We start from the raw sequence: 15562 nt of genomic DNA, 5'->3' as shown, positions 1-15562 counted from the left end.
AGAAGATAGAGATCGCCATATGTTCTACAGGTGGTCACCCATAACTGGCCAGTGAAGAAACCCAGCAGAATAATGAAAACAGAATCTGAACTGCAAGCAGAAATTCAAGCCATTGTAGGTGCTTCCTTGGATTTAGGAAATCGTTTACATTGTCGTCTTCTTCTTTGGAGATCACTGGTAGCCGACTAAGATTGCCTTCCATAAATATGGTCCGTAAGTGACTGTGGAGGCCAATTCTGGATCCACACGTCCTTCCACAGTGGGGACATTGGTTTCTGGACGGGAGTTGATCACGGTGTGGATTTGCCAAGCATGCCTTCCTCTTAGCATGTTTCTCCCTTGCGTCCTGAGTTCGAGTGTCTTCAAAGCCCATGACACCTTTGGGAAAGGCTGTTCTCCAATTGGAGCACTCGCAGGCCTGTGTTTCCCAGTTGCTGGTGTTTATACTACATTTTTAAAGATTTGCCTTGAGTCTTTGAACCTCTTTTGTTGACCACCAGCATTACGTTTTCCATTTTTAAGTCCGGAATAGAGTATTTGCTTTGGAAGACGATCATAGGCATCCACACAACATGACCAGTCCAATGACCAGTCCAATGAAGAATCATTGCTTCAACACAGGTGATCTTTGCTTCTTCCAGCACACTGGTATTAGTTCACCTGTCTTCCCAAGTGATGTGTAAAATTTTTCGGAGACACCGTTGATGGAATCTTTCAAGGTTTACGTTGTAAATGCCTGTCTAATTATAACCAGAGTGGCAGTGTTGAACTAACCTTTTAGGATCCTGATGTATAGGATAATGTCATGGGCTGGCTGGACACAGAAGAATGGTGGGAGGCAACCAGCTGGAGAACCCTCAAGGGGTGGAGGCTCAGAGCCCGGAGATTGGTGGCAAGACAGCAATTTGTGGTCAGAGGGAGAAGCCTGGGAGATGGTGGTGTCAGAAGCTGAAGAGGTAATGGGGTTTAGAAAGCAGGAAGAGTCTGTGGCAGACAGAATTCCAGAATCAGAAGTAGAAGCAGAAGCAGAGAGAAGCCAAGAGGCAGAGATGATAGCCATGTTCAAATATATAAAAGGATGTCACATAGAGGAGGGAGAAAGGTTGTTTTCTGTTGCTCCAGAGAAGCGGACACGGAGCAATGGATCCAAACTACAAGAAAGAAGATTCCACCTAAACATTAGGAAGAACTTCCTGACAGTAAGAGCTGTTCGACACTGGAATTTGCTGCCAAGGAGTGTGGTGGAGTCTCCTTCTTTGGAGGTCTTGAAGCAGAGGCTTGACAACCATATGTCAGGAGTGCTCTGATGGTGTTTCCTGCTTGGCAGGGGGTTGGACTCGATGGCCCTTGTGGTCTCTTCCAACTCTTCTATGATTCTATGAGTCACGCTGGTGAAGAAGCCAGGATGTCTCTCTCCCACCCCACCACGTGCTGCAAAGAGCTACACTCCCCCCTGGTCTCCCAGAACCAGGAGAGATATGAAGAGGAGCAAAAACAAACATGGCAGCAGCGTCTCAGACTGCATAGGAAGCACCCAGGACAGGAGGAGACATAGGCAGCTGTGGGAAGGTGAAGACCTTTCAACTCCACAACTGCCTCATAGGGGCAAGATCTACCAAGAAGAGTTGCTGTGCTCATGAGGCCTGGCAATGCGGAGCAGACCTTGTTTCCTCTAATAAAGAGTTAACCTCACTTACTGTGTGTGATTTATTGCTGACCTGCTCTTGACACCCACTCCTGTCACATAAATGCATGATTAAATGAGGGGGAAATGTTTATAATATACAGATGGAACAGTGGGGACTTATGTAGATTAAAGGGCTAAAATTTACATAGAATCATAAAGTGGTTTACAATTTTAATATTTTTTTAAAAAAATAAAAAATGCTTTTATTGAACTGCATTTCCAAGTGATGCCCACTGCAGTTTTGGATGGCCACTACAGCATGGTCCTGTACGCAGACAGACATTTTATTTGTGGTCAACCTCAAGTGGTAGGCTTCACTCATTATCTATTAGCCTGTCCCTTATATAGAGATCCAAGAGATCGCTTTCTGAAACCTTTGTTCACATAAGCAAGCAGGTACACCCAGGGAGAAATTGCGTGCACACGCACACATATGCACAAGCATATAAAATAAAAATCAGGAAAAGGGAGTTAAGATAAAATTGCTATAAACTGTTGTGGTTAATCTTAAATCAAGACGGATTTCAATTTGCTGGTGTCCCTGGTAACTTCTCTCTCTTACATCATGGATGTTAGCAAACTGGATTTTACAAAGGCAAAATAATATTAGAATTGGAGCCATCAGATGCATAAGGGAAACTGTTATAATGCTCTGGAACTTGGCGAAGTTTTTGTTTTTTTATATTATGGATGTATGGTCTGTATTATTATACTAATACTATCATTTAATACAAGTTTGTCATGGTCTTTGGCTAGAACAATAAACTTATGAACTGAGTATAAAGCACCTAGCTGCTGTAGGCACAAGTAACAGGAGTAATTTACTCAAGCACTACTACTCTAAGATGCAGTGAAGATTAAAATTAAGGCGCCTGGCTCTTTGTTTTGAATGTTACTGCTTTCTTGGTGTGGAAGAATCTGGTTATGCCCTTCACAATATGGTACCTATTGTTGATATCTGTCTGTCTCGGGAGACAATGGAGGAAAGCACCTTTGGAGGTTAAACTGTTGGAGAGTTGCAGCGTCTGCTGTGGTTGTGGAGACCAATACAGGAGAGACATGTTTTGTTGAAGCTGGGGCAGATGAAGGTGTGCAGTTGTGCTGCTGCAGAAGCACCATGGCATTTCTTCTTTCTGCACTCCTTCCAGCAGTCATTCCTCCCTCTGGTCACTGCTGTGGAAACATGACCTGTCTGCCTCCAGGCACTGTGGTTGTCTGCAAGGGATTCTCACACAGCAGAGTTGATGTTGCCAGCCTTCATGTCACATCTGCAGACATTTCTGTAACTCAGAGTCGGTCTGCCAATGGGCCTGGTGTCTGAATTGGCTCCCCATAGACCACATCCTTAGGGATCCTGCCATCTTCCATTCGGTGGATAGGACCAGGTGTGCTGGTCCCCAGGGGGAGGGGTTACCGTGAGGCGTGGTCAGAGTCCGGTCCTGGGCCGAGGGTCTGGAGACTGTCCACCAAGGGCGAAGCGGGGTCCAAAGCAAGAAGCCGGGCGTGGTCGGGAACTCCGGAAGAGCAGGTCAGGGTGCTGGCAGGAACAGGTTTCCAACGTCGTTGCTCCCGCAACCTGGGACTGGGCTGACTGGCCTTTATCTCCTCTGAGGCCAGGGGCGGTCCCAGCCCACAGGTGACCTGCCTCTCCTGGCCTGGAGGTGAGCACTCCTCCTGAGAGAACCCAATTCCCTCAGCCTCTCTGCCCCGAACCTCTGCAGCTCAGGAGAGGCTGGAGGGTTACTGGACCCAGAGGCAACCTCACCTTCCCCTGATAGGGCTGGGAGAGGAGCACCTGCAGGCAATGGGTCCTCCATCACCTCAGGAGCCAGAGTGGATACATCTGGTGTCTGCTCCTGAGGATCTGGCACAGGTGCAGGGGCTTCAGAATCAAGGCCCTGCCCCTGCTCAGCCGGCCCTGGAGGCGGGGACTCCTGTGCAGGCTGGGACTCCTCAGGTTCAGATTCTGAATCAGATTCCCAGGCCATCACACCAGGGCAGCATAGACATTGCTGAGACAGGAGTGTGAAGAGGCTGGGAATTAGAGCACATCTTTGTTTGAGACTCTATGATGCCCAACACCTTCCTGATACAGCACATGTGGAAAACACTGAGGCTTCACATCTGGCGGTTCTACATTGCCCATGATTCACTTCCATAAAAGAGTGTGCTCAACACTCAAGGATAGTAGACCTTCATATTTGTACTGGGTCTTAGTATCGCATTCTCCCATATCCCTTTGGATAGCCAAGCCATTGCCGTAGCTTCCTTGCCAATACACTTTTCCAGCACTGGGAAGATTGCTGGTTATGGTAGACAAAAATCATCTACTACCTTAAGCATGGGATCACCAATGCTGAACGCATGGAGTGCTGGTGATGTCCTGACCGAGGATGTTGTTCTTTATCGGGCTGATGCTAAGGCCGATCTACCTGCAGGTTTGAGCAAAACAGTTGATGAATCGCTGTAGAGTTTCCTCGGAGTGCATTGTCAAGGCTGCATCATCTGCAAACAATATCTCTTAGATATGGACCCGTCACACTTGAATTTATTATTTTGGACCATCACACTTTCGTCTTGATGCGGAAATGTGCGAGGTTGAACAGACCCCAGTTGCTCCTTGAATGAAAGTACACACCATCTTCCGAGAGCTAGTGTGGTGTAGTGGTTAAGAGCAGTGGACTCTTAATTGGGTGAACCGGGTTCGCTTCCCCGCTCCTCCACCTGCAGCTGCTGGGTGACTTGGGCTAGTCACACTTCTCTGAAACCTCTCAGCCCCACTCACCTCACAGGGTGTTTGTTGTGGGGGAGGAAGGGAAAGGGGAATGTGAGCCGCTTTGAGACTCCTTAGGGTAGTGATAAAGCGGGATATCAAATCCAAACTCCTCCTCCTCCTCCTCCTCCTCTTCTTCCATTAAGCTGAAAGCATGTGACAGCACCAGGGAGAAGAATATGTCAAAGAGAACCACAGCAAAAACACAGCCTCTGCAGATGAGCTGTCACGGTCCGGTTCAGGGACGATCGAAATCCCGGCTGGGGACGTCGGGACCGGGGGCAAGATGGTGGGGTGGGAGCAGGAATGGGAGTCCAGAAGCCAGGAGTCAGAAAGCCAAGAGTCTGAGGGTCAGGAAGCAAGGAGTCACAAAGTCAGAGGTCCGAGGATCAAGAAGCAAGGAGTCAAACGCAGCAAGTCAGGGAACGTGTTGCTGTGGCAAAAACCCAAAGGGAAAATGCTGACCTTATATCCCTTCCCGGCTCTTGCCACCAGGTGCTGTGAGTTACCAATTGGTCTCACCTGTGCGGCCACGCCTTGCCTCTTCAGAACAAACTTAGGAAGGCCCCAGTCCTGCAAAGCCCTACTGGTCACAGGGCCCGGCTCCTGCGTGCACACCTGACATGAGCCATCATACTGGATAGTGCCATGCATGTTCTCGTAGAACGACACAATCATCTTGTGAAGCTTAGGTGGGCAAGGCTTTTGCCAGGTCTATGAAGGCAACATGCAAGGGGCGTCTCTGCTCTCAGCATTTCTCCTGCAGCTGAAACAACGATAAAGTTATGTTGTCTGTGGACCTCTGAGCTCCAAACTCACATTGCGACTCAGGATAGACAGACGCTGTCAGCGAGTGACTGCAACCTGTTGAAAACTACACAGGCAAAGACTTTACCCACAGTACTCAGCAAGAAGGTTCCACAATAGCTACAGCCACAGCAGTCACCTTCCTTTGTTCTTGCGAAGGGTCACAATGCTGGAGTTGCACATGTCATGTGGCACTGATCCTTGATCTCAATACCGCAAGAGGCGGCTGTGGAGATGTGTCATGAGGGAGGAACTGAAGCAGGCTTTCAGCATTTCTGTTAGGATTCCCTCCTGTCCTGTCCTGGGGTTTTAACACATGCCTGAGAGCTGATGGTGTCCTTCAGCTTGTCAAGGGAGGAACATTCCCCTCTCGCAGGACAGGTAGTCTGGATGCTGTCAATTGCTGTGTCAGAGACCATGTTTATCTGTGAGTACTGTTCTTCATGGGACGAGGGTGGCGCTGTGGGTTAAACCACAGAGCCTAGGACTTGCCGATCAGAAGGTCGGCGTTTCGAATCCCCATGACGGGGTGAGCTCCCCTTGCTCGGTCCCTGTTCCTGCCCACCTAGCAGTTCGAAAGCACGTCAAAGTGCAAGTAGATAAATAGGTACCGCTCCAGCGGGAAGGTAAACGGCGTTTCCGTGCGCTGCTGTGGTTCGCCAGAAGCGGCTTAGTCATGCTGGCCACATGACCCGGAAGCTGTATGCCGGCTCCCTCGGTCAGTAAAGCGAGATGAATGCCACAACCCCAGAGTCGTCCGCGACTGGACCTAATGGTCACCAGCTTTACCTTTACTGTTCTTCATAGTGCTCTGCCCATCTCTTCATCTGCATGCGGCAGTCTGTGATGATCTCACCCGACAAGCTTTTCAGTGGTGCAGTTTTCCTGACTGTTGGTCAAAAGACTTTCTTTGTGCCGTCGTACCTTTTATAAGTGCTGCTAGTGTCAGCAGCGAGTCGAATGCTCTGGCACAGCTTTAGCCAGTAGTCATTGGCACATTGTCTGGCAATCTGCTGGGCATCACTCCTTGCCTCTCTCGGTGCAGTGTCTTTTTGCAGGGTGCAAGCTTGTCGTTCACAAGAACCTCATGCTTGGCAGCGATAACAGGCAACATGTCCTTTATGCCGGCCTCAAACCAATTGAGGATCTGTTGCTCTCTTTTGCCAGAGGAGGACAAAGCTGTGTTTTGATTGCCTCTTTGATGTGGTTTCAATGTTATCCCTGAGGCAGTTCAGTGGGACTTGTCTGACGGAATCAGAGAAGCATTCAAAGTTCAGGTGTGACTGTTCTGGCAGTGTTAATTTGAGGCTGCACTTTCTGCTTTGCGTTACGGGCTCTCTTTGGCTAGAGCTGAATCTTGCTTGCCACCAGGGAGTGATCCATGTTACAGTCAGCACTGTGGCAGTTCCATGTGGCGAAAACAGAGTTTAGTGCCAGTCGCCTGGTGACAAGCAAGTCCAGCTGGTGCCAGTGGCCTGACCTTGGATGTTTCCAGGACTCGGTGTTTTGCCTTGGTAGGGAAGAATGTGTTTGTGATGCAGAGGCTGTGATGGAAGCACAGCTCAAGGAGCCTTTCTCTGTTGTCATTCATGCTGCCAATACCAAAGGGGTCCATGAAGTTGTCCCATGTGTGATGATCGTACTCTGCAGTAGTATAGGAAGAGGTATCCGTGCTTGTCACACAGGAGACCAGACTCCATGAGGAGGAATATGTATATTACAGTGGTACCTCAGGTTACATACGCTTCAGGTTACAGACTCCGCTAACCCAGAAATAGTACCTCAGGTTAAGAACTTTGCTTCAGGATGAGAACAGAAACCGTGCGGCGGCGACGGGAGGCTCCATTAGCTAAAGTGGTGCTTCAGGTTAAGAACAGTTTCAGGTTAAGAACGGACCTCTGGAATGAATTATGTACTTAACCCGAGGTACCACTGTATATGCATATAATAGTTGAATTGGTGCTGGAGGAGACTCTTGAGAGTCCCATGGACTGCAAGATGATCAAACCTCTCCATTCTGAAGGAAATCAGCCCTGAGTGCTCACTGGAAGGACAGATCCTGAAGCTGAGGCTCCAATACTTTGGCCACCTCAGGAGAAGAGAAGACTCCCTGGAAAAGGCCCTGATGTTGGGAAAGATGGAGGGCACAAGGAGAAGGGGGCGACAGAGGACGAGATGGTGGGACAGTGTTCTGGAAGCTACAAACATGAGTTTGACCAAACTGCTGGAGGCAGTGGAAGACAGGAGGGCCTGGCGTGCTCTGGTCCAGGGGGTCACGAAGAGGCGGACATGATTAAACGACTAAACAACAATAACAATAGCTTAAACTGACTCCATTTAAATGCAGTGCACCGGAAAGGGGTTAATTAAACACACTTTGTAAAAAGTGAGAAGTATGGTTGATGTGTGCCTGGTTTTTGGAGTAAAAGTGACAGGCTAATGGGGATGCTAAGCCTTCCAGAAAATGGCTTACCTCCTTAGTTTGTCTCACCAGGCACTTTTCTGTTCAGCTAATCTCCAGTGCTGGAAGTGAACTCTGCAAAGAGAACAGTGCTGTGTGTTTGGGGGTAGGGTGAGGCTGTAAGGAGATGTGTTGGGGAAGAGTGGTGTTGCTTCCCCTCATTCATGCACCCATTTACAGGTTCAGTCATGTCCTGGTGGCTTCATATAGGTGAACCAGCTCCAAGGGTTATAGTAAAGGTAAAGGGACCCCTGACCATTAGGTCCAGTCGTGACCGACTCTGGGGTTGCGGCGCTCATCTTGCTTTACTGGCCAAGGGAGCCGGTGTACAGCTTCTGGGTCATGTGGCCAGCAGGACTAAGCCGCTTCTGGCGAACCAGAGCAGCGCACGGAAACGCCGTTTACCTTCCTGCCAGAGCGGTACCTATTTATCTACTTGCACTTTGATGTGCTTTCGAACTGCTAGGTTGGCAGGAGCAGGGACCGAGCAACGGGAGCTCACCCCGTCGCGGGGATTTGAACCGCTGACCTTCCGATCGGCAAGTCCTAGGCTCTGTGGTTTAACCCACAGCGCCACCCGCGTCCCAAGGGTTATAGTATCATACTGCAAAAAATAAAGGAAAACTCTGTCATTAGGATATACCCCTCCTAGAAAAATGCAATAAGGTTTATTTTCTTCTCTTTGCCCTCCTTCCACTACCAACACCTTCCCCTGAGTGACCAGATATAAAGGAAGACAGCAGGGCTCTTGTAATGTTAATAGCAGTGTAGAAGCAGAAAGTTTTAGAAGATGCGGCTTCTCATGTTCTCCCTATTTCATGCTGCACTTCTTCTGTCAATAGCAGACAGGGATACTAGGACAGTGACACTGCATTTTGACAAACTTGAAGGTACTCATTGGATTCGGTACAGCAAAGTGGCCAGAGGACCAAGCTACAAATAAAAGCAACCCCAATTCAAATCTCATCCCTGCTACAAACACATTTGGTGGTCTTGCCTCTGCATTCTCAGTTGCCTCAGTTACAATATAGGGATAATAATTGCACCCTACCTTACAAGGGTAAGGTGGTGAGGATTACTCAGCTATATTAAATGTTCTGAATATTCTAAAGTGTGCTATTTTTGCTTTGAGCAACAGACTCCACTGTGTTCATATTCATAGTCTGCTTTGGTGCCCCTTGGGCACAGAGAACTAGTTAGATGGGTAATAATAATAATAATAATTATCATCATCTCCATGGATTGTCCTGAAGGAAATACAGTGGTACCTCGGGTTAAGTACTTAATTCGTTCCGGAGGTCCGTTCTTAACCTGAAACTGTTCTTAACCTGAAGCACCACTTTAGCTAATGGGGCCTCCCGCTGCTGCTGCCGGAGCCCGATTTCTGTTCTTATCCTGAAGCAAAGTTCTTAACCCGAGGTACTATTTCTGGGTTAGCGGAGTCTGTAACCTGAAGCATATGTAACCTGAAGCGTATGTAACCCGAGGTACCACTGTATCTGTAAAAAAGGTTAACAGTGAAAGTTGCTTGGAACTGTTTGGAGAGGTTTGTACAAACTTGATGTCAGAAGTTCAAGTTCAATATTTTTCCAGTAGGTGGCACCCTTTGCTAAAATATCAACACTAAACACATGTTCACAGTAAGAATAGTTGCAGCTCATGCATTTAAAAATCACTGCAACATAACACACAACAAGCATCTATCAGGTGGGAAGGCTGACTAGTAAAGTTTTGAGGGCTAATTCAAGGCTGAATTAAGATGTAAGACATGTCAAAATGTTCTGGTGATCCAAGGATACCCATTTGTAAGTGCTTAAGCATTCAAAAACACTTTTTACTCTAGAAGTAGTTCAGATTAAAGCATTATCAGGCATCTGAAAAACCCAGGGCACTGAAACATGGGTCCTTTATAGGAGGAGGACATGGAGTGCTGCCCACGAAAGTTCCCCATCTCCCCAGTTTTGCACTTAACATAAAAGAGCTCCCTGAGGGCAGAAAAAGCTAGAAAAACCACCGAGTTAAAGAAATGGCATTGAGCATAAATTTTCCATTTTCAAACATTATCCAACTACAAGAGAAAGTGTGTTTGCAGGGAAGGGGGGAGGGGATGACATGATGACAAACCCTTACATTTAGGAAACAAATGCTAATTTTAAGAAAGTGATGTAGAATTTCCTTGAGAATCCCACCCCTTTATATTTTTCTATTGTGACAGGCGGGAAGAAAAAGAAGAGGTATAAAAAGTTTCAGTGCAAAGTTAAATGCATCTTTGCATGTAAAGGTCCAGGTTTTAAAAAAATGAAATTACATTATTTGGGGGCAGGGATAACTGAAAAGTATCAGAGCACCTTTGGAAGTTGAATTGATTCCTTTTCTCCCCTGCTGCATATTCCATTTATGAAGCTGGTATTTGCTTTTGCAAGGGTGGAAAACTCTCCCCCAGTGGGCTTTGTCTTAAAATCCTGCAGTAGACACTGACTATTCCCTTTTACCTAAAAACCCTCCTTAAAACATCTGTGTAAGCATTTGATTCTTATCTGCTACAAAAATTAAGCTTGAGTTACCCTTGCCTCTCCCCCTCACCTGGAGTACTGTGTCCAGTTCTGGGCACCACAGTTCAAGAAGGACACTGAGAAACTGGAACGTGTCCAGAGGAGGGCAACCAAAATGGTCAAAGGCCTGGAAACGATGCCTTATGAGGAACGGCTGAGGGAGCTGGGCATGTTGAGCCTGGAGAAGAGGAGGTTAAGGGGTGATATGATAGCCATGTTCAAATATATCAAAGGATGTCACATAGAGGAGGGAGAAAGGTTGTTTTCTGCTGCTCCGGAAAAGCGGACACGGAGCAATGGCTCCAAACTACAAGAAAGAAGATTCCACCTAAACATTAGGAAGAACTTCCTGACAGTAAGAGCTGTTTGACAGTGGAATTTGCTGCCAAGGAGTGTGGTGGAGTCTCCTTCTTTGGAGGTCTTTAAGCAGAGGCTTGACAACCATATGTCAGGAGTGCTCTGATGGTGTTTCCTGCTTGGTAGGGGGTTGGACCTTGTGGTCTCTTCCAACTCTATGATTCTATGATTCTAAGATTTAAAGCACAAGTTGCTTGGGGTAGGAGCAACTTGCATCACTCAGGACACCAATGCGCATGCATTGTACCATATCAATAAAATAAACCAGACTCTCTTAAGACCACCTGCAGGGATCAGAGCACAGGAGAGACAGAACAAGCAACAAGAAACCTAACATAAGATGCATTTTTCCCACACTGAAAAATAGAAAATAAATAGAAGCCAGGCTGCACATTCCTCCCCAGAAACCTTACCTTTCAGCCAGCTTGTGTTGAATCAGTTTCATTTAAGTGCAACATAAACCATTTCTTTTTCGTAATCCTTGGTTTCCTAAACAAAGTTGTCATTGGCACTTCTGAATGCAAGAGCCCCTTTGCTAGCTAAAACCTGAACTCATTGCAAGGGTGTCTTGGTCAGGGCACGGCAATGTCAAATCTGCAAGGGAATACATGTTTGCTCCCTGTTCCACCCTGGATTCCTAGAGGGTTAGGGCTTGGATACCAGCATGCCAGGGTCCAGATTCACACTTGCTGCCTGCTGTGCAAATTCTATTCAGTTTAATTCAGCATAGCTTAGAAAGGAGAACTCCCCTAGTGATTTATGTCCCATCTTCATCTCCCAAAGTGTTGCCCCAAATCTGCTACATTGGCTTACGGCCAGACTGTCTGTACAAAACATATTTGATCTCCCATTTGGGCTACTGAATTTCACCTTTGAAAGTTGTCATTCATCTCTGGGTTTGCCCTTATAACTTCTGGTATGTATGTATAAGGTAAAGGTAAAGGGACCCCTGACCATTAGGTCCAGTCGTGACCGACTCTGGGGTTGCGGCGCTCATCTCGCTTTATTGGCCAAGGGAGCCGGCGTACAGCTTCTGGGTCATGTGGCCAGCAGGACTAAGCCGCTTCTGGCGAACCAGAGCAGCGCATGGAAACAACGGGAGCTCACCCCGTCGTGGGGATTCGAACCGCCGACCTTCTGATCGGCAAGCCCTAGGCTCTGTGGTTTAACCCACAGCGCCACCTGCATACACATCGTTAATCCACTCTGTCACCCTTTCATGCCACCATCATCATAGGTGCACAATGTGTGTGCTAACTCTGAAGTTGACAGGCAAGTTTTCAAAAAAGGTCCTTGAGGATTTCCCTACAGCACCCTCTTCTTACAAAGCTGGCATTTATGAATAACATTCTTGAGTAGAATCTACAAATACTGTTCCCATTAGATATACGATAAAAAGAATAGGCCCTCTACCTAGCTACAAGCCCCCCAAGTTCAGAATAGAGAAGTCATGGCAGTTACACAAATTTACCTTCGCAGTGTAGACATACGCCTACAAGGAATTGCAATAGGGACAAATGTCAGGTTCTGCACTTAGGCAGGAAGAAGCAGATGCACAGATACAGGATGGGGGACACCTGGCATACTAGCAGTACTTGTGGAAAGGATCTAGGGGTCTTGGTGGACCACAAGCTTAAGAGGAGACAACAGTGTGATGCATCAGCAAAAAACATGAATGTTATTCTAGGCTGCATCAACAGAAGTATAGCGTCCTGATCAAGGGAAGTAATACTACCGCTCTATTCTGCCTTGGTCAGACCACACCTGGAGTACAATGTCCACTTCGGAGTACCACAATTTAAGAAGGATGTTGACAAGCTGGAATGTGTGCAGAGGAGGGCGACAAAGACGATCAAGGGTCTGGAAACCAAGCCTGATGAGGAACAGTTGAAGGAGTTGGGTAGGTTTAGCCTGGAAAAGAGGAGACTGGGAGGAGATATGAGAGCCACTTCAAGTATCTGAAGCGCTGTCCCATGGAAGATGAAACAAGCTCGTTTTCTTGAACCAATGGCTTCAAATTTGCAAGAAATGAGATTCAGACTAAAAATTCAGAAATACTTTCTGATAGGAAGAACTGTTCAGGAGTGGAATAGACTCCCACAAGAGGCGGTGGGCTCTCCTTCTTTGGAGGTTCTTAAGCTGAGGTTGGATGGCCTTCTGTCATGGATGCTTTAGCTGAGATTCCAGCATTGCAGTGGGTTGGACTAGATGACCCTTGGGCCCCTTCCAACTCTAAGATTCTATGCATAAGTGGTCTTAGGGGTATGCCAGGTTTGACACAACTGAATTGGTATTTGAGTTCAGCACAGGGTACCATTCACACTAACCAAGGGAAACACTGGGCTTTGCTGCAACCATTACGGAAGAGGGTACATCTGTCTCCAGCAGAGTTCTCTCAGATGCACACTTTAGTACAGAAATGCCTTCCCCCAACCCTCAAAGGAAGTCTGTCATGTAATATGAGATAGAATTCGCATCTGGTTCCTAAACATGGGTCAGCATTATGCCTGGCAGTGACAACATACAACCTGGGACTTCCATGGAGACTGCCACATCTTCCTGATGGTAGCTCCTAGTAGTTCTAAACCTCAATTCCAGTGTGTCAAAATACATCAGACATGGTCTCAATGAGCTTTACAACCTCCTTGTATGGTAGGCCATGTCTAATATGCAGAGACTGAGAAAGCAGCAGCTTCCCTAAGTGAGTTCATAGTTGGTGCAAGACTTCAACTTGCTCACAGAGCTCCTATAACTTTTACTATTAGTAACCTACATTATCTCTCTTCAGTGTAGCCCACACTGTTTCCCAGGGTTACTAAATGTGAATTTGGAAACATCCCAGAACACAGAAATTACATTATCCACCTGTAATCTTACGAGAGATACCTACGCATCTGTTGTTACGCGGTGGATGTGCAAAATGTGCAAAACTTATAGAAGTTGTGAGAATGGGTTTAGGAGAAAGGAAGGTGGAGTTTGAGGGTTAAGGTGCTATACTGACATTGCAGCTGCCTCCATTCTTGCAAGGGTTGCTGTCGCATTCGTTGGTCTCGATCTCGCATTTCGTCCCCGCAAAACCAGCCCTGCAGCTGCAGGTGTAGCTCCCCGGCCCTGTGTTGGTGCAGGTGGCGCCATTCTTGCACGGGCGGTGGTTAGTGCAGTAGTTGAGGTCTTGGTTGCAGAAGAGCCCGCCCCAACCTTCTTGGCAGGTGCACTGCCAGGGCTGCACGCAGGTGCCATGGAGGCAGCCTGGGTAGCGGACGCACTCGTCGCAGACATGCCCTTGCCAGCCAATACGACACTTGCACTCTCCAGGTTTCTCGCAGTACCCGTGGCTGTTGCTGCAGCCAGGCAGACAAATTGCTGAAAAGAGTTAAACAGAAAAGAAGGGAGGGGAAGCAGAGAGAGGAGGAGAGAGGGGGGGGAAGAGAGCCAGTGCTGTTGCTGTATAGATTTCACGCGTCACGCCAACATCTGGCACCTGCCGCTGCACCAAACAAAAGGCCCACATGCCACCCAAAAGGAGAGCCACCACAGGACAAGGCATGGCTGGCTTGGAACACGCGACCCCTTTTAATCTCTGGCTGCTCTCCATTGTTCCTCAGTAACAAAAGCAGAGTGTCTGGGGAAAGAGGGGGGGAATGTGTCCCTCCCCCCCCGACCCACTTTTAAAACTTGGCCTCCCCACCACATCCAGCTAAGGCACACTATAACAAAGGAATGGGGAATGTGTGGTTCACATGACCCTGGTTAATTATCCAGTCCCTCCCCCCCTTTCCCCTTGGGAGGTTAACCAGCCCCTCCATATGCCAAGGCTCCAAGGGGAAGCTTTGTGAGGCAATTAAACCGTTGTGATTTAAGGGACTGTAAAAGGAAGAATTCCCCAGGCCCACAGCCATTTCCATGGAGATTGGCAAAACCGACGAGGGCTGCGGACCTAGGCCAAGTTTGCCCTTTCTGCCCGTTATCCTGCTTCAACTTTTGAGGATTAGAAGGGGTTCACACGTGCACATTTTGTGTGTGTCCCCTCCCCTCCCACCCCTGTCTAATCCTTTTAACATCTAAATAACTCACAAATCTGTATGAGCAACACAGGGTCACCATCTCTGATCCCAGAAACCTCAGGAAAAGACAGGCAGCAGAATTAATCACACTTTCTGCTGTGAAAGGGGTAGCGCCTCTGAGCATCTTCAGAAAGCATCACACTCCACACTGTGCAATCAGGCGAGGGAGAGCCATTTCCCGTTTCCCGGAAACATCATCCCGGAGATGCCCTTGTGGGCTGGGAGCACTGGATGGTCCTCGGCCACATCATCCTTAGGCCGTCCAAATCGGACAGTCCAGGGGGCATGGCACAAGCTATTTAAACTGCTCGCGGCGGAGGACTCGCCTCTGTTTTTCTTAGGTTGAAGGGGAGGGGAGGTAGTGGCCATCACCTACCCCTCCCTAATTCAAGGGTATTCCATTAAAAGAATCCAGGGGGCGTGGTCTCCATCCAAAGCCCCAGACGGGGGGGGGGCGCTAGGGCCATGGCATGACCCCTAGCGGTGACCCTGGAGGAGTCCCTAGCTGATGTGTATCAGCAGGGCTCCCCATACTGGCATACTGGTGGTTAACCATCCAAAGACTCCTTCAGACAGGCAGGAGTCAGGTATAGTTGTGTGGTTTCCAATGCCTAAGCGAATACCAAGGGGCGCGGGAGGTGCTGTGGGTTAAACCACAGAGCCTAGGACTTGCTGATCAGAAGGTCGGCGGTTCGAATCCCTGCGACGGGGTGAGCTGTTGCTCGGTCCCTGCTCCTGCCAACCTAGCAGTTCGAAAGCACATCAAAGTGCAAGTAGATAAATGGGTACTGCTCCAGCGGGAAGGTGAACGGCGTTTCCGTGCGCTGCTCTGGTTCGCCAGAAGCGGCTTAGTCCTGCTGG

The 15562-nt window shown here is 48.1% G+C and overlaps 1 protein-coding gene across 2 annotated transcripts in view; it reads right to left on the bottom strand.

The window, feature by feature from the left end:
• DLL3 (delta like canonical Notch ligand 3) overlaps positions 1 to 15562 on the bottom strand; it is a 162330-nt gene that overhangs the window by 113735 nt on the left and 33033 nt on the right. For both annotated transcript variants that reach the window (XM_083753868.1, XM_083753869.1), the window contains one exon: positions 13639 to 14000. In XM_083753868.1, coding sequence (XP_083609994.1) covers positions 13639 to 14000 — 362 coding nt within the window. The remainder of the gene's footprint in view (positions 1 to 13638; positions 14001 to 15562) is intronic.

The sequence above is a fragment of the Podarcis gaigeae genome (genome assembly GCF_964106915.1).
Source record: "Podarcis gaigeae genome assembly, chromosome: 8".
NCBI classification, from domain to species: Eukaryota; Metazoa; Chordata; class Lepidosauria; order Squamata; family Lacertidae; genus Podarcis; species Podarcis gaigeae.
Note: the sequence above shows the minus strand (reverse complement) of the source record. Positions and strands in the feature narration are given on the sequence as shown.